The sequence below is a fragment of the Schistocerca gregaria genome, chromosome 5, assembly GCF_023897955.1.
Source record: "Schistocerca gregaria isolate iqSchGreg1 chromosome 5, iqSchGreg1.2, whole genome shotgun sequence".
Classification (NCBI taxonomy): domain Eukaryota; kingdom Metazoa; phylum Arthropoda; class Insecta; order Orthoptera; family Acrididae; genus Schistocerca; species Schistocerca gregaria.
The window spans coordinates 102,758,869-102,777,303 of record NC_064924.1 but is presented as its reverse complement, the minus strand read 5'-3'; the positions used below and the strand labels follow the sequence as shown (position 1 = coordinate 102,777,303).

At 44.8% G+C, this 18,435-nt stretch overlaps 1 protein-coding gene across 1 annotated transcript in view; it reads right to left on the bottom strand.

The window, feature by feature from the left end:
• Window positions 1–15,812, bottom strand: part of LOC126273247 (uncharacterized protein FLJ37310-like) — a 113,425-nt gene extending 97,613 nt beyond the window's left edge. The window contains exon 1 of the mRNA XM_049976791.1: window positions 15,629–15,812. Coding sequence (XP_049832748.1) covers window positions 15,629–15,812 — 184 coding nt within the window. The remainder of the gene's footprint in view (window positions 1–15,628) is intronic.
• Between the last annotated feature and the right edge of the window lie 2,623 nt (window positions 15,813–18,435).

Below are 18,435 nucleotides of genomic sequence, written 5' to 3'. Positions count from 1 at the left end.
TTAAACTGATAAGAGTCTTCCTGGAGACACTCTGTAGCAATTCGGCATGTGTGGGTTGTCGCATTCTCCTGCTGGAATTGCCCAAGTCCGTCGAAATGCACTATGGACATGAATGGGTGCAGGTGATCAGACAGGATGCTTACATACGTGTCACCTGTCAGAGTTGTATCTAGACCTATAAGGGATTCCATATCACTCCAACTGCGTTCGCCCAACACAATTAGAGAGCCTCCACCAGTTTTAACAGTCTCTACTGACATGCAGATTTCAAAGACTCACGAGGTTGTGTCCACGCGCGTACACGTCCATAACCTCGATACAATTTCAAATTGGACTCATCCGACCAGACACCATGTTTCCAGTCATCAACAGTACGATTTCTGTGTTGATGGGCCCAGGCGATGCGTAAATCCTTGTGTCGTGGAGTCATCAATGGTACACGGGTGGGACTTTGGTTCCGAAAGCTCATATCCATGATGTATCGTTGAACGGTTCGCACGCTGACACTTGTTGATGACCCAGCATTGAAATCTTTAGCAATTTGCAGAAGGGTTACACTTCTGTTACGTTGAACGATTCTCTTCAATTGTCGTTGGTGCCGTTCTTGCAGGATCTTTTTCCGGCCGCAGCGATGTCGGTGACTTGATGTTTTGCCGGATTTCTGATATTCACGGTACAGTCATACAGGAAAATCCCCACTTTCTTGCAGTCATGTTTTTTATCATCTTCTTGATGCATGCTCAAAGTACAACAGTGTTAATAGGATGGAATGGCACTATATTCCGATTACAATTTCTTGATAGGTGACGTCCGTCACTTTCTACTACAGTGTTTCCACATCGGCTGGCGGGTACCGGACAGCTGTAGGTGACACACAAACACGGCATATTACTTCACTAATGCAGTTAAAGTGTAACGCCGAGAGCAATGTAGGAAGCGGCCTCCGAGAGCTACAACAGAAACTCGTTATGCTCTGCCGACACCTGATTTCGAGAGACCAATGAATAAAGTGCGGCAGATGACGCGTTTATAGCTCTTAATTTTAACTCCTGTCCTAATCTAAAACAACCTCGTGATGTGCAATGTATCCGAGTAAACGGCAGCCAGCAGTCTGTGGCGGAACTAAAATCACGACCACTGTGCTCTCGGCGTTTAAAACTAATCTTCACGAGGAAACTCATGACAGAAATTTTTTGGCTTCAGTGCAAAAAGCAATCTGTAATTATGTCTAAAGGTATCCCCACACTGGCTACACTGACCGCCGTGGTTCAAATGGCTCTGAGCACTATGGGACTCAACTGCTGTGGTCATTAGTCCCCTAGACTTAGAACTACTTAAACCTAACTAACCTAAGGACATCACACACATCCATGCCCTAGGCAGGATTCGAACCTGCGACCGTAGCGGTGACGCTATTCCAGACTGAAGGGCCTAGAACTGCTCGGCCACCACGGCCGGCTATGTGCCGAGCAACCCAGAGGGCACATATCTTTGAGTACCTCAAAGTGTGTGTGTGTGTGTGTTTTGTTTCTGATGTGTTTATCATTCGCAGTGAAACAGTAAATAACAGGGCCAGGATCCAAACACATCAAGAAAGAAAGTTAATTGACATGTTGTTGCACTTTGGCAACGGTGAGCGATTCGGGAGTGACGTTGAGCACTCTGATGGGGGGAAACGAGCTAAAAGGCGTGAAGTGTCAACTATCAAGTAATTTTAATATAGGCACCAAAATGTAGTATACTCGAGGTATTATTAAAAAACTAAAAGTGTGTAACAAAGTTAATATTTATTATTATGGATCAATCATAATAACAAAATCAGAGCCGATCTGAGCAGTTACTGACACGAATCTCTAATTGGTCATGTAGGGGAGGGTGCGAGTTAACTTCTTTATCCGACCAAACAATGCATCAGCGGTGCACGTAGGAGTGGACTACTAGTGTGACGTCTGCGCTGTGTGCCGACCTCCAGGCGTGTCCGCGTGTGGTCGCGTGGGTGTTGAGTGACACGCAGCAGCTTTTATCTCCACACCTCCTTGTACCCGCGGCGACGTGCAGAGCAGCTTAAGCCATATTCTGTTACTCGCTTTGTTGTTCACTTCCTGCGTTCTGGCGCTTCAGATAAACACACCAAGCAACAGTCGACATGCTATTGTCCTGGACAGAGCAACCGCTACTGTTGCACATGTGATGTCTGTTGTCTACAGTAATTAGCATCCAAGTTATCCAGGGTTTCAGAAGACGCCTGTGCGGAAACTACCACTCCTTTACATACAGCAATTAGACGTATCAGTGGGATTAAGCATCTCTCCAAGTTTGTAACGCACGTTACAGGTGTTTCATGCTGACACCATTTCTGATGCGGCAAACGTCAACACCTGTGTGCATCTCGCTCAAACAGCCGCCAAAGAAAGCACAAGGAAATTAGCCCGCTTAGTAAATCTGATCATTATGCTGCCTATATACAGAAGGAAACTAATAAGGCGCGATAATACGAAGCAGATGATATTTTTACATGTCCTGACGTGCCTCCCGCCGTGTGATCAGCTCTGCAGCTACATCATAGTGCGGAATAACAATCGATACTTGCAGATGTGCTCTTCTCTGATATGGTTCCAATTTCTGTTTGTACTTCAAAAATGGCTCTGGGCACTATGGAACGTAACATCTGAGGTCATCAGTCTCCTAGAATTTAGAACTACTTCAGCCTAACTAACCTAAGGACTTCCGACACATCCATGCCCGAGGCAGGATTCGAACCTGCGACCGCAGCGGTCGCGCGGTTCCAGACTGAAGCGCGTAGAACCGCTCGGTCACACCGGCCGGCTCTTTGTACTTCCATCTACATCTATATCTACATGATTGAATCTGCAATTAACAATTTAGTGCCTGGCAGACGATTCATCGAACCATATTTGAACTACGTTTCTATCGTTCTACTCACGAAGACCGTGCTGGAAAAACGAACACTGAAATCTTTATCTCTTATTTTATTTTAATGGTCATTTCTCCCTATGTAGGTGGGCGTCATCAAAATGTTTTCACTCTCCGAGGAGAAATTTGTTGACAACAATTTTAGAAGAAGTTCCTTCCGCAACGAAACACGCTTTTGTTTTAATCACTACCACACCAATTCACGTATTATATCCGTGGCAGTCTCTCCCTTTTTCGCGATAATACACAATACAGCTTCCCTCCTTTAAACTTCCTCGATGTCCTCCGTCAATCCTATCTGATGCGGATCCCACATCGCAGTGCAGTACTCCAGAAGAGGGCGGACAAGCGTAGTGTAATAAGTCCCTTTAGTAGACCTGTTAAGACTCCTAAGTACTTTGGTAAATAAATAGCAGTCTTTGGTTTGGTTTCTCCACAACATTGTTTTTTTCTGTGTGTGTTACGGTTTTTACGCAGTCGTTTTCCGAGACCGCGAATTTACTTATGAATAACCCCGAATTTGGAGATGGGAGTCATGTGTTTTGAACACATATTCATGGATACGAAAGTTGGACCTAACGAAAACCCGTCCAACGTTGACTCGAAGTATGTCACAGAGCACAATAGACATCAGGATGAATGCAGGAATCAAAGTCTGAAGACTTAGTTTAAAACAGGCCGACATTTCTCCTGAATGGAGAATCGTAACGGTCTATACAGAGCAGCAATCGGCATAGTCTCGCGTAACAATCTTCCAAAAGAAGACTGAACCTCAGATCCACCAGCCCTCAGTGGTCTCAAAACATTGAGTCCTCCCAGAATGATCTCCCTGAGTGCTCCTACTTAAAGATAGCCCGAAAAATACTTGAATGCAACTGTATGGGTTTTGTTCTTTTCACCCACTCTTGTCCTTCAAGACACTGAATTTGTCATCGCATCAACGTGTCAGTGGTGCGCTCAGCCTGCAATGTCACCCACTGAACGATCGATGTAAGGTAACTCCATCCTGAGAGTGTTGGTTACAGCGTGCCAATTTTTTCGACCTTGGTTTGAAAAGTGTCTGGACGGCGGCAGGCGTGCACCATTTGAATACATGCGACGTTCTCACCCTGTGTCCAGTCTCGGCGTCAGTCACTACCTGTGGCCAGTTCTCTAGTGGTTTTGGTTTAGAGGCAGGATTTTTTTCAAAAACGTCTGTGAATGCTTCCAGGTGGTAGCCTCCTTTCCCGAGTCGCTCCAAGAACGAATCAGCTCAACAGTAGATGCATACGTATGTTTGTAACGGCAAAGGTCTTTAACTCCAGATTCAGCAGCTCACATCCTCGGTAAGGTGACTGCATCCTTTCACTGTCAGTTAGTTGTCAAACAGACACTGCTTTCAGAGTGGATCTGAGGAGCTGCAGACCGCGTCTGTCCGTCTCCAACGGGTCTGGGGAGAGTCTCACATCAAAAACGTGCGGAATAAGTGGAACTCTTTTGTCCAGATCGTAGGTTTGTGAAGCAGTGCACTATACAGTGTGTTCCACATTTCCTATTACTGGCTTCTCACGTTGCACAGGACACTGAGTAGATAAGGTTCTGATAAGGAACACATGTGTAGAAATGTACCGTTTTAATATAAAATCAGTTTTCTTCTCACTTCCAAATCTCCCCCTTTACAGTATAGCCGGAGAGGGTAGAACTGAGCTTTCGATATATGCTAGAAAGATCCGAATTATTTGGACAAGTCGATGGCCATGTAATAAAAGATGTTATGTAACGGATAACCAGTAGGACAGGTATCGCCCTAGCTAGCTTGAGGCATGGGTGTTGCACCGCACAAGAGAAAAATAATCATCAACTAACTGTGAAATGAAACAATGGTCCACATTAATCACTGTTTATTACTGAGTTCCCTGCTAACATACATGAATAACAAATTATTCGGAACTTAGTTGCACAGAAAGCAGTGACAACCATGCACGTTGCAGCATTGGAAGCTGCGACCTTAGCGATCGCGCGGTTCCAGACTGAAGCGTCTAGAATCGCTCGTCCACTGCGGCCGGGAAGTCAGCAAGATATCAGCTCTGTCGGATTTCCAGACGAAGTATTTTCTCTTCCACATGCAGAGTCGAAGTGCTCTCCTGGCGATCTTCAGAAGAAGTGCTCCTCATTTCACCCCAAACTGAAGTGTGTTCTCTACCAACAACAGGTTCTTACTCCCCAGTAAACATCCGCGCAGTTACCGTGCGCCAATCAAAAGAGCCTGCAAAATGCAGGCCATTTAAGTTTTTGTCAACAAGACATCATCTCTCTCAGTCAAAGTTCTACAACACTAAGCAGTCGTTAAATACCTATGTACGCAGTCCTAAAACAATTTTCAGTTACTTTCCCACTCCTCAGCTGACTTCTCTCCTTCAGCTAATACACTTGTCTCCATGTCCGAATTTCTCGGGAACTTGCATCTTCACCTGCCCGACTGTTATTTCTTTGTTTTAATCAGTTTCCCTCTTATAACTTTCTAGGTTAGAAATTATCTATCCCACGAGAAACGGCGCTGAGAAATCGGTTCATCGCTTTATAAAGACAAAAGAATCGCTGTACACAATGCAGCGCTTCTTACGGAACACCGAGATGTTTATCTGTCATCGACTTCCCTTGGCCCAGAGTTCTCGGAAGTATACTCTTTGGCACAAAGAATTTGTTTTGGCAGCCCGCATGGCACTGCTTGTAAAAACTAACACTCTGCCCAAGCGCAGCTATCTGTCAAGATGCCTTACATGATTTCTGTGAATGTAGCCCTGCACACCTAATCGTGCAGGGCGCATTACGCGGAAACCTGCAGGAAAGCGACTAACAGCCACCTGCACTAACAACGCACAGATCCCCCTCCGTTACATGCTCGTCTGAGCGCTTCGCGCTTTCCTCTGAAAGGCGAAATACAACCCCCTGACCGAGCGAGGTGGCGCAGTGACAGGCACACTGGACTCGCGTACGGGAGGACGACGGTTCAATCCCGCGTCCGGCCATCCTGATTTAGGTTTTCTGTGATTTCCCTAAATCGTTCCAGGCAAATTACGGGATGGTTCCTTTGTAAGGGCATGGCCGACTTTCTTACCTAATCCGATGACACCGATGACCTCGCTGGTTGGTCTCTTCCCCCAAACAACCCCACCCCAACAACTCCCAGTGGGTTCAGTCAGACCACTAAGTCACTGGCCCGAGCCACTGCACCCAGCCTGACTCACCAAGTAGCCAGCTAAACTGCAGAGAATACTTCAGGCAAAAGACCCTCTGATAAAGAGAAGAAATTAATATAAAACGAGACAGTTTAATTCTGGCATTCACTAACGTTACTATTCGCAAATATTAACAGTGGCTCTGATGTCACCTTCCTGTGCAACCGTGTAAGAAACAGTTCAGTTCGTGTGATACTCCTGAAAACTCTACGTCAATATTGTATATGACACGTTGGACTAATGTCACCTATTGTTACATGTTAGCGGCAGCGTGGTGAATATGTCTGCATTCATAATATAGTGTCAGCTATATTATACTTATCCCTGATGATCCTGTCTTGTACTTTTAAGCACTGGACTAGTAGTTGAAATCTAAATCTGCAGTAATAAAACGATGGATTTCGCGATTTCGCGATCGATTGCTCTTCTTTCCACCGCTATCTGTATTTGACGATCGCTGCGCAAAATGGGAGCACATGGACTCCAGTGTCAGTAACTGTTTTATTAGCTGATGAGAATAGAATTCAGATGGTAATGATTTTAAAACAATTATCAAGAACACATAAGACGTGCCACTCCAACAACGGAGTGATGTGTATCACCAATAAATCGAGGACAGGGGTGCATTACCAATCCTTCAAATACTTGTGGCAATTATGGCATCATGTACCATTACAACAACGGCTGCGAGGAAATGGTACGTTCACATCTAGGAGCGTCGACCGTGGTGTTCCAAGGATGCGCTGCACCCACACCTTTATAGAGGACGTCCGTCATCACGAATAAGAGAAGGTGATGATGATTAATTGAATCATTGCCCTCGCCATGAGCTCCTGTAGACCACACAGATCAGCCTGTTGTCTTTGCTGTGTGGGTAGCTTTAAGCTAAAAATTTGAAAGTGACCCGATCTTCAAATTTATTTTACATACAAACGATACATTTCCGGACATAGCTTCCTTACAAAAACTTTATGCACTAAGTCCCTTCTACTAGTTCTAGGAGATTATAATATCAATTGTTAAACACCGTGCATAATTTAGTACCCAGTGTTAGCCCTGTATATTTCCCACGCACTTGAGCAGTATTCTATGGTGGTTCGTACAAATGTTTAAGTAAATTCTTTTCAAGACTGACTGCCTTTACCTATTTACGAATTGATCGAGGTCTGCCATCCCTTTTGGCTACGTATGAGTCCATCTCATTCTTCGATTTCATACACCTAAGGTCTCTCATATCGAGATAATATCATGATTTCACTTACTACAGTTGTAACACATAAATACTGTAGCAATAGGCTACTGGATTTCATCGTTTTGTGAATTTCACAGTTTTAGGTTTACGAATATTTAAAGCAAGTTGCCAATTTTTTTACCACTTTCAATCTTACTTGTTCAGCGTTTTAGATATAGTACTTTCTTATAGACAAAAGTAACATCTGTGAATTGTCAGTCATTATTTATATTGTTTGCAGGGTCAATGATGAATAGGTAGAGTCTAAACACACTTTCCTGGACCACGACTAAAGTTACACTTACACCTGTCGACGACTCTACAGTTGACGTAGCGTGCTGCGTCCTAAATCGTGACATAGATTTCGCTGGATAACAAACACGATGAAACTTTCTATAATTAACCCTATCAATACCAACCTATTTTCTATAACGTGTACTACCAAGGCGGAACTACTACAAAACAGTTTAGAAGTAAACTAAATTCGTTAACCGTTGTTAACTTTTATGAAAAACGCACTTTTTAAACAGGTACTTACGTGCAACTGAGGTTCACAAAACGAAAATTTATTATAGAACTATCTTAACAATACCGACTCATTTAAGATAAGCTAGGGGCAATACTACATGTCAACAAAGAAATTTAAAAAAATACAAATTTCATTATTATCGTTGTCTTTTATTCACAACATGCTCCTTAAAGATATATGATGTTGAAAAAGTTCCTGAACATGAAGAGATGAATGGGAAAATTTATTGTGAAAAGTCACACCCAGAGCTAAGACGTAAACTTTTGGTTTAAGTTTTACTGAAAAATCCAAAACAATTCCGGAATATGGAAGAAGATATAATTCAAAACATTTTTCATAATTTTAAAGTATAAGTTAGCTAACAATGTATTGAAAAGGTGGGCATACGGCACACCTACTCCATTGTTAATGCGAGGGTTAATAAATATTTTCTCACGCTTTTCGAAAGTCATCAAACGCTGCATCCGATCCATGGTTTTCAGGATGTCACGTGCAAAAAGTTTTAGTTGGGTTTGGTATAAGCGATGTTTTAGGTGTCATTGCTGATTAGCATGGAGGACGCCATCCAGTTGGAGATACATCATTACGTTCGAGCTCATAATACGTTCTAAGAATCTACAATAAAACGATCTGAAACATATTAGTCGGCAGTTTCTCATAGAATGACAGCGATAACAATAACTGCGTGTTGGTCAATTGCCGAGTGCAAGTATATCAATTAGACGCCACTTCTGCAGTTTGCATGTTGCTGATCTGCCCCATTTATGTAACAGTAGAAGATGACCTACAGTTGAACGTGAGATCCTAACGACGTGTCGATGCTGGTGACTTCCCCATTGTTGAGAGGTTACGGCCATATTTAAGGGCAGGCCAAAGTTTTTGTGATCCGATTAGGATTGAATCTGCAACCTCTTTGTATTGGCATGCGCCTTACCTCTGGCCCGCCAAACCCGAAGTGACGATTCGAGCGCGCACGGAGGCTTTCCGGCAGTCGTTCTTCCCGCGAACCATACGCAACTGGAACAGAAAAGGGAGGTAATGACAGTTGCAGGTAAAGTGCCCTCCGCCACACACCGTTGGGTGGCTTGCGGAGTATAAATGTAGATGTAGAAGGTGAAACAGCAAACGCATTGACAACTAGGAAAGAAGGCGGCGTCTCAAATGATCTCAGTTTTTAGTTGAAGCCTATATACACCGAGATGATAAGTCATGAGATAGCTTCTAATATCGTGTCCGACCTCCTTTTCCTCAGTGTAGTGCAGCAGCTCGACTTGGCTGGAAGTCCCCTGAACACGTACTGAGCCATGCTGCCTCTATAGCCGTCCATAATTGCAAAACTGTTGCCGGCGCAGCAGTTTGTAACCGAACTGACCTCTCGTTTATGTGCCATAAACGTTCGATGAGATTTACTTCGGGCGACGTGGGTGGCGAAATCATTCACTCGAATTGTCCACAAGGTTCTTCAATCACGAACAATCCTGGCACAGTAACATGGCACAATGTCATTCATAAATATTCCATCGTTGTTTGGGTGCCTGAAGTCCATGGATGGCTGCAAATGGTCTCCAAGTAGCCGAACATAACCAATTTCAGTCAATGATCTTTTCAGTTGGACCGGAGGACCAGATCGATTCCATGTAAACACAGACCACACCGTTATGGAAGCTTGCACAGCGCCTTGTCGACAACCTGGGTGCATGGCTCAACAGAATCTGTGCCACATTCAAACCCTACCATCAGCTCTTACCCATTGAAATAGGGACTCATCTAACCAGCCGAAGGCTCTCCAGTCGCCTAGGGTCCGACTGATATAGTCACGAGCCTAGGAGAGATGCCGCAGGCGATGTCGTGCGTTAGCAAAGGCACTCGCGTAGTTCGTTTGCTGCCATAGCCCATTAATACCACATTTCGCCGCACGGATATGTTCGTCGAACGTCGCATATGGATTTCTGTGGTTATTTCACACAGTGCTACTTCACTGTTGTGACTGACAACTCTACGTAAACGGCCCTGCTGTCGGTCGTTAAGTGAAGGCTGTCGGCAACCGCGTTGTCCGTGGCGAAAGGTAATGCCGGAAATTTGGTATTCTCAGCACACTGTGGACACTGCGGATCTCGGAATATTGAATTCCCTAACGATTTCCAAAGTAAAATGTCCTATTCGTCTACCGCTAACAACCATTCCGCATTCAAAGTCTCTTAATTCTCGTCGTGTGGCCATAATCACGTGGAAACATTTTCAGATAATAACTGAGTACAAATGACAGCACGGCGCAAAATTCCGTGGCCACCAGATGCGCAGTCGGCTGGGGAAGTGTGTGGGAGTGGCAGTGATGGGGGGAGGGGAGGGGGTCGCTCTGAGCGCTGTAAGGGAAATGCCGAGCGATGTAGAGAAATTTCCCTTCTAAACAATAGCCTACGCCCACATTTCTGGTAGATATTAAGTGTAGTCCCTCCACGCCTACACTTGGATGGAGACCGTTCAAAAAGATCTGTCGCCTCTTTTTTGTTTCGTACCTAAAAAAAATTCAGCCGAAAATGCAGCAATTTATTTTCGACTTGTTTCTTAACCATTTTTAACTTTCAGTGAAGAGTCATGATTGGGGAATTTTGTGTAAAACCTACACGTTTCTCTTCGAAAAGCCTGATCTAGCACGACAGAGCGGGTTAGGTTGTGGAAAGGGGTCTAAATAGGTTGCTGTCAGTTGGACTCGAAATACAAACTTTATTTGTCCACACACAACATTACATAAGGATACAAAACACTGAAGTTTTAGTCGATCTGCTTTGATTAACATTAGATCAGCTGAAGGCCACATTCAAAATCCAAGGCGCAAGGCCTAAACAAGAAATTGAAATACAAGGTTTTTCTGGAGGTTTCACCTTCTAAGACAAAAAAAATTTTTTTGGAATCTTCAATCTAAACAGACTGAAGGCCGATTACTAATCAATAATGTAACGCCATAGGCCTAGAAGGATGAATTTCAATTTAAAACGCAAAAGACCTTATCTTAAAACGTTTCATATAAAATAAAGAATAAAAAACTCATACGTCAAGTGCAAGAAAATGACATTAATTTAAGAGATACTAATATTCAGCGTAAGGCCACACATCAACACAACAATTTAACGGCTTAACGCCTTAAAAGATTTGAAGTAAAATTCGGCTGAAATCCCCGTACAAGAAATAACAATCTTATGTCTAAAGGACAAGGCAGGAACATTAATTTAGGATATATAAAAACTCGGCTGAAGGCCACACATCAACCAAATTACTAAAACTCAAACAGAAAAGTTACTATGGAACAGACACGGAACGGCGCTCGGAAGTTTCCAAGGGTCAGCCTGGAATTGTATCACTAACGCCCGTTTAGGCAAGACAGGCAGAGTGACCAACAATCTCTTAATCGAAAGGCAACCCAACCGACAGACACCCGACGAACCAACCAACTACCTGATTTCGGTCACCAGACCAAAAACACTACAACCAAAATAACAGCGAGGCGAGGAGATCAGTAACACTCGTCTTCAAATATTGGTATATTAATAAGCCACGGCACAATAAGTACTGACATACATAAACATCGCAACGACTGTGGAACTACAAGCCATGACGGACACCATCAACACGGTAAGAAAACACTCACTCGCTGCGCTGTCGGAGCCGACCAACTGGCTACTGCAGTACGCAGACAGCATTAGAGCATTTAAAGCATTGCTCAGTCGAACTGACACAGGATACACAGTGTTGCACGAAACACTGCCACATGAAACTCGAACTCGTAAAACGAACAACTAGAACTAATCACCGGCGGACATACACACAAACTCGAAGGACGGTCGGTGACGAAAGATACGTCGTCTGACCAGACGACCGACCAACAACCAATCAAGGTCGTTGGCGCACAAACCATGAGTTTCCGCTGTCCGTCGGGAACTGGGAGACACGGTGATTCGGGCACGCTGGCTCTGACCAAATCATGCAGAAGGAACTCTTGCCCATTGGCCACGATGTCTCCGCACAAGAAGGAACTGATGCCACTTCCAGCAAGATGACCCAGTGACGTGGCTCAGAAACGGCCAAAAGACCAAACACACGTCGCCCAAAGAGGCGATCAACTGAACGACCGACCAACGGTCGATCCCGCTGCCGTCTCCCTCCGTCGGACAGTTCATCCTGCGTCACGAGCGGCGGGCGAAATACTGGCTGCTCCGTCCCCGACCGCTGCTACGTCCCGACTGTACTTTTACCACGTTCCAAGTCCACCCGCTCCAGGTCCGATCTCTCCCCGCGGTACAGCACGACCGGAAAGTAATAGCCGTGCAGCAAAGATAATACGGCAGGGCAAATATCGATACGAGCTGCTGCTGCCACTGATGGGCAGGCAAGACAGGAAATCAGTGACAACAGTAACTGAAATTTAAAATGACGAGGTGGCCGTACTGTAAAACCAGATGTTACATAATAGATGGCACGAACATGAGCCATGCACGGCTTACTCTTGGTGCCATGTTAAAATTTGCTTCTTTTGACAAAACTCAGAGGAGTTTAAACAGTATCATCTCACCAACATTTTTTGCAGACGCGATTCCGAGAGACTTCTCAAACAGTAGTTTACTGAGTGAGGAAAAGTAAAGTCAGTATCTTATGAAAAAGCACGTCCTCAGTACAAAATAAACGTGTAATGACTTTACTAACGTATTTCGAAAACCCATAGCATATCTCGTTTAACCGGCTATTGTTGGCTCTTAAAAATTACATTCTTTCATCGGAAAAGTCAATAGGTAGTGGAATAACACAGTAGATAACGACGTTTTGCATAGTAACCATATGACAAAAAATACTATCCTCTTTATGTGCTATCATTTGCCAAAATCTCATTTCGACATCTCAAATCGTTTATGAAATATGAGGAATGTCGTGGATCATTCACTCTGGCTTCATGGCTGGTACGGTGATATCACAATTGAGTGTGATGCGTTATATCAATTTTCTTGAGGTTCGTGTCAAAGAGAGAGCTCCAACCAAGTCTCAAGAAAAATTCAATATGTTAGCTAAAATTTTTATAAAGCAACATATTATGTAATATGCACCAGAGCCAAAATCATAGCGACCTGTATTCTTCTTTGCAAACTTTTTCAACTCTCACGCACTTTCTTAGTTCCTTGCAAATACCACAATAACTATGAAAATGAACGAAATGATGGCACAACGTAATGAACCTGACGTGTAAAGTTACAAGTAAAGCAAAAGTGACTTTTTTTCTGAATAGTTCCTGTAAAAACGATTGAGAAAGGTTGCAGGGAGTGCGCGTCGATTCTGACATAGCTGATCAGCCAAAAAGTGGCAAACGCTTGTCGGCTTCCCTTCTGAACAAAAGCACAAAGTCGCCCAGCTCTTTCCTTTTTTTGTTTTCTTTATTGTAATTCATTTCTCCATCGGGAGGGGGTGGGGGTGGGGGCAAGGGTGGGCTGGCAGCAGCAGCTGCGCTGCTTTTCAGCCGAAGAACATAAAACATACAATAGAACACATTTAAAAACAACATAAAGGAGAAAACATGGTGTACATAGATATAAAAAAGGGGGGGACATTATGGAAGAGAACAATCAAAAAGGGGCGCCTGTAAAATGGAGATAAAAACCGTAAAAAAGTAGCCCAAAGACAAAAAACCACACACTGTGACAACTAAAAGAACAGAAGGTGAAGTATGACTGGAGCACAAAAGTATCGACAGACGGCGTAGAACATAACAATCACTGACAGGAACACTATGTATAAGTCCAGCACACAATTAAAATCACACCTCTTGATGCACAGGAGAAGAGCACCAAACACAATACTGACGTGGCACACTGATGATGATCAGCAAAACAGAGGATCTGCCAGGTGCAAGGAGATGAGAGGAAAGGTAAGATGGGAGGGAGGGGAAGAGAGGAGGGGGAGACAAGCAGAGGGCGCACCAAAGAGGGCTGGCGAGAGAAGGACGTGGGCGGGGCCGAGCTGCTTTTTTTTTTCTTTATTGTGATTTCATTCCCCTGCCTCATATGGGCAGGGGAGGGCCGTTAGCGGCACAATACGCCGCTCTTGAGCCAAGTGACAGGACAACTAATACAAGAATGAAATGTTACTTATAAGGCGATAAAAAAGGGCACATAAAACAGAGGGAGGGGGAGTAGGAGGAGAAAGCCACTCAAGAGAAGGGAAGGGGAGGAGAGGGAGACCTGAAGAGGAGGCATCAGGAAGATTGGGTTAGAGCTGGTAGGAAGGGTAGATGTCAGGGATGGGAGATGGTGGAAGTTGCATTGGGAAAGGAGGCAGAGTGTGTGGAGATGGAGAGAGGGTGGGACACAATGGTAAAGGCGCAGCAATGGGCTAGGAGTGTAGAGGAAGGGAGAAACCAGGGTGTGAGGGGTACCAATGTGGTAGACAATATATAGCGTGTGTATGTGTTTAAGGAAAAGGAGAAGGTGTGGGAGGGGGATGGGGTGGTACAGGATGCGTGGGGGGATGGAAGGCGGATGCGAAAGGCGAGGCGGAGTGCACGGCGTTCGAGGATTTGGAGGGATTTATAGAACCTGGGAGGGGCGGAAATCCAAGCCACACTGGGACAACAGAGGATGGGGCGGATCAAGGATTTCTAGGCGTGAAGGATGGTGGAAGGATGCAGACGGAAGTCCATCTGGACAGGAGTTTGAGGAGGCGGAGTTTGTTGTGAGCTTTATGTTCGATGGTTAAGAGATGAGGAGTCCAGGTGAGGTGGCGATAGAGGGTGAGGCCAAGGTATTTGAGAGTAGGTGGATAGAAGGGCCATAAATGGTGGGGTAGAAATTATGGAGACAGAAGGGGCAGGTAGTGCAGCCTACGAGGATCACCTGGTTCTTGAAGGAACCAGTAGTTGCACCAAGCAGTGAATCGGTCAAGATGGGTTTGGAGGGTGCGTTGGGACCGTTGAAGGGCTAGGAAGGTGGAGTCATCAGTAAAGTTGAGGAGATGAACAGGTGGGGGAAGGTTTGGGCATATCAGCAGTGTACAGGAGATAGAGGCGAGGGGAAGGACGGGGCCCTGGGGCTCGCCGGCAGAGGGATAGAAAGTACGGGAGTCTGAATTGTGGATAGTCACATTGGAGGGACGATCGGAGAAGAAGGAAGCAAAGAGATGGACGAAGTGGATGGGGAGAGCATAGGTCTGTACTTTGAATAGGAGCCTGGGATGCCAGACACGGTCATAGGCGTTCTGGAGTTCAAGGAAACCAAAGATAGCAGACCAACGGGAGTTAAGTTGGAGGGAAAGAAGATTGGTAAGGTTAAGGAGCTGGTCGTCGGCGGAGTAGGAAGGCCGGAAGCCACATTGGGTAAGAGGAAGGATGTGGTGGTGGTTAAGGTGAGTAAGGATGGTCTCGAAGACCTCACTGAACACGGACGTGAGGCAGGTGGGACGATAGAAAGAGGTATCAGAGGGGCGTTTCTTGGGTTTAGGGAAAAGTAGGACACGGGAAGTCTTTCACAGGTCGGGTTAAAATTCAGTGGAGAGGAGGACATTTTACAGGGTGGCCCAGATGTTTGTGACGAAAATGGGACTCTGTCCATCGGCCACCATATCCTGAGAGGCGTATACGCGATACTACCGCCATCTGTATATGCGGGTATCGCCATCTCATGACTTTTGCTCCTCTGTGTGTTTGCGCAACTTCCTTGCGCCAGATGGTCGAGTGGCTACCGAAACGGCAAGCCTTTGCTAGAGCGGCAGCTGGAGCGGCGGCGCTGACGGCCCGCCGCGTTATCTGGCGGAGGCGGCGGAACAACACGGCGCGCGTTGCGCTGCCGTTCGCGCTGCGCGTCCGGCGTTGTGAATCAGTTTTATCGCCGAGTTCCATCTGCGGCCGGCGCGCTGCTGCGCTCATTTGCGCGTTTATTACGCGGCATTAATCGCGTCCAACGCCATCAGCGTGATGCAGTGCGCTTCCGGGCCTCCGCAGCCCGCCGGCTCTTGTCTGGTGCCTCGAAACACCGACAGCCGAAACTGATGCGCCGCCCGGCCGAAGACACGCGCGCCCCGCTGCCAGATCCAGTTTCGCTGCGGATTAAATCCCATCGCCGTTTTTCACCGCGTCCGGAATTTAAGCCGCCGCAGTGGCCGTCCGTCTTGTTAACTAGACTCGGGGCTTGTTCAGCAGGGTGCTACGAATCCATTCCCATGACATTCACGGTTTAGCTTTCTCTGCACCACAACACTGCAGACCTCGTCGCTCTCTCTCTCTCTCTCTCGCTCTCAATCGCGTGAAGGCCTACGACTCCGTAGTTCTGTTTGTATAACCCACAAGTCGTTTTTAGTTTATCGGCTTGCATGTTAATTCAAATTACCTCCTCTTTTACAGGGTAGCCAAAATAAAACGGGCCCGGAAGATACTTGGAAGACTGACGTCGAGCTGTCTCTCATTAACCCTAGCAATACCAACCTAATTGTTACAACACACGCTGCGAAATGGGTGTGGCGGTAATTTTTGACCACCCAAAAGAAATAGAATATAACTACGGAATTCATTAATTCTGAATGGCAAATCAAATAGTTTTCAGCCGTATGATTTCCAAACTGTTACTTTACTTTAGATATCAGTTACTACGCCATATTCCAGCCCCCTGACCTACGTGTAAAAAGATTCCAACCTCGATTCCGGTCAAAATAGGGGCCATCGTTCAAAGACTGGTACCTGAAGAAAAAAATATGTTCAAATGTTTGTGAAATCTTGTGGGACTTACCTGCTAAGGTCATCAGTCCCTAAGCTTACACACTACTTAACCTACATTATCCTAAGGACAAGCACACACACCCATGCCCGAGGGAAGACTCGAACCTCCGCCGGAACCAACTGCACAGTCAGTGACTGCAGCGCATTAGAGGTACCTCAAGATTTCTGCTTGATACAGTGACCATTTCAACAATCATCTGTCAATTGGCCCGTTTTTGGGTCGGAACCGAAGTTGGTATTTTGCTACACGTGGTCAGGGGGTCTTAAGATGGAGTAGTAAACCGCCGAAACTGGTAGAAAAATAAATTAACAGATTGGAAATTAGACGGCTGAAAGCGTTTCATTTGAAATTCTGTACTGAACAGCCGAGACCCGCAACCATCTCTGAGAAAGTGGGCATACAGAGACTTCATTAATTCTTGCTGAATTATACTAACAACATTTCCAGCAAAGTACTTAAAGCTTGTTCCCCACAGATAAGTAGGATTCTCAGTCACGTATGTAATAGCTCTTTGGAGCAGGGTGTTTTCCCTGATAGACTGAAATATGCCATTGTAAAACCATTGCATAAAAAGGGGGATACATCGGATGTCAACAACTACCGCCCAATCTCTCTTCTGACAGCTCTATCAAAAATTTTTGAGAAAGTAATGTATTCAAGAGTAGCCTCCCATATTTGTAAAAATAAAGTACTAACAAAATGTCAGTTTGGTTTTCAGAAAGGCTTTTCAACAGAAAATGCTATATATGCTTTCACTGATCAAATATTAAATGCTCTGAATAACCGGACATCACCCATTGGTATTTTTTGTGATCTCTCAAACGCCTTTGATTGTGTAAATCATGGAATTCTTTTAGATAAGCTAAATCATTATGGTTTGAGTGGGGCAGTGCACAAATGGTTTAATTCATACTTAACTGGAAGAATGCAGAAAGTTGAAATAAGTGGTTCGTGTAATGTTAAAACAACAGATGATTCCTCAAACTGGGGGGCTATCAAGCACGGGGTCCCACAGGGTTCGGTCTTAGGTCCTTTACTGTTCTTGATATACATTAATGACTCACCATTCCACATTGATGAAGATGCAAAGTTAGTTCTTTCTGCTGATGATACAAGTATAGTAATAACATCCAAAAACCAAGAACTAAGTGATGTAATTGTAAATGATGTTTTTCACAAAATTATTAAGTGGTTCTCAGCAAACGGACTCTCTTTAAATTTTGATAAAACACAGTATATACAGTTCCGTACAGTAAATGGCACAACTCCAGTAATAAATATAGAATTTGAACAGAAGTCTGTAGCTAAGGTAGAATTTTCAAAATTTTTAGGTGTGTCCATTGATGAGAGGTTAAACTGGAAGCAACACATTGATGGTCTGCTGAAACGTCTGAGTTCAGCTACGTATGCTATTAGGGTTATTGCAAATTTTGGTGATAAGAATCTCAGTAAATTAGCTTACTATGCCTACTTTCATTCACTGCTTTCGTATGGCATCATATTCTGGGGTAATTCATCGTTGAGTAGAAAAGTATTCATTGCACAAAAACGTGTAATCAGAATAATTGCTGGAGCCCACCCACGGTCATGCTGCAGACATCTATTTAAGGATCTAGGGATCCTCACAGTAACCTCACAGTATATATATTCCCTTATGAAATTTGTTGATAATAATCCAACCCAATTCAAAAGTAATAGCAGCGTGCATACCTACAACACCAGGAGAAAGGATGATCTTCACTATGCAGGGTTAAATCTGACTTTGGCACAGAAAGG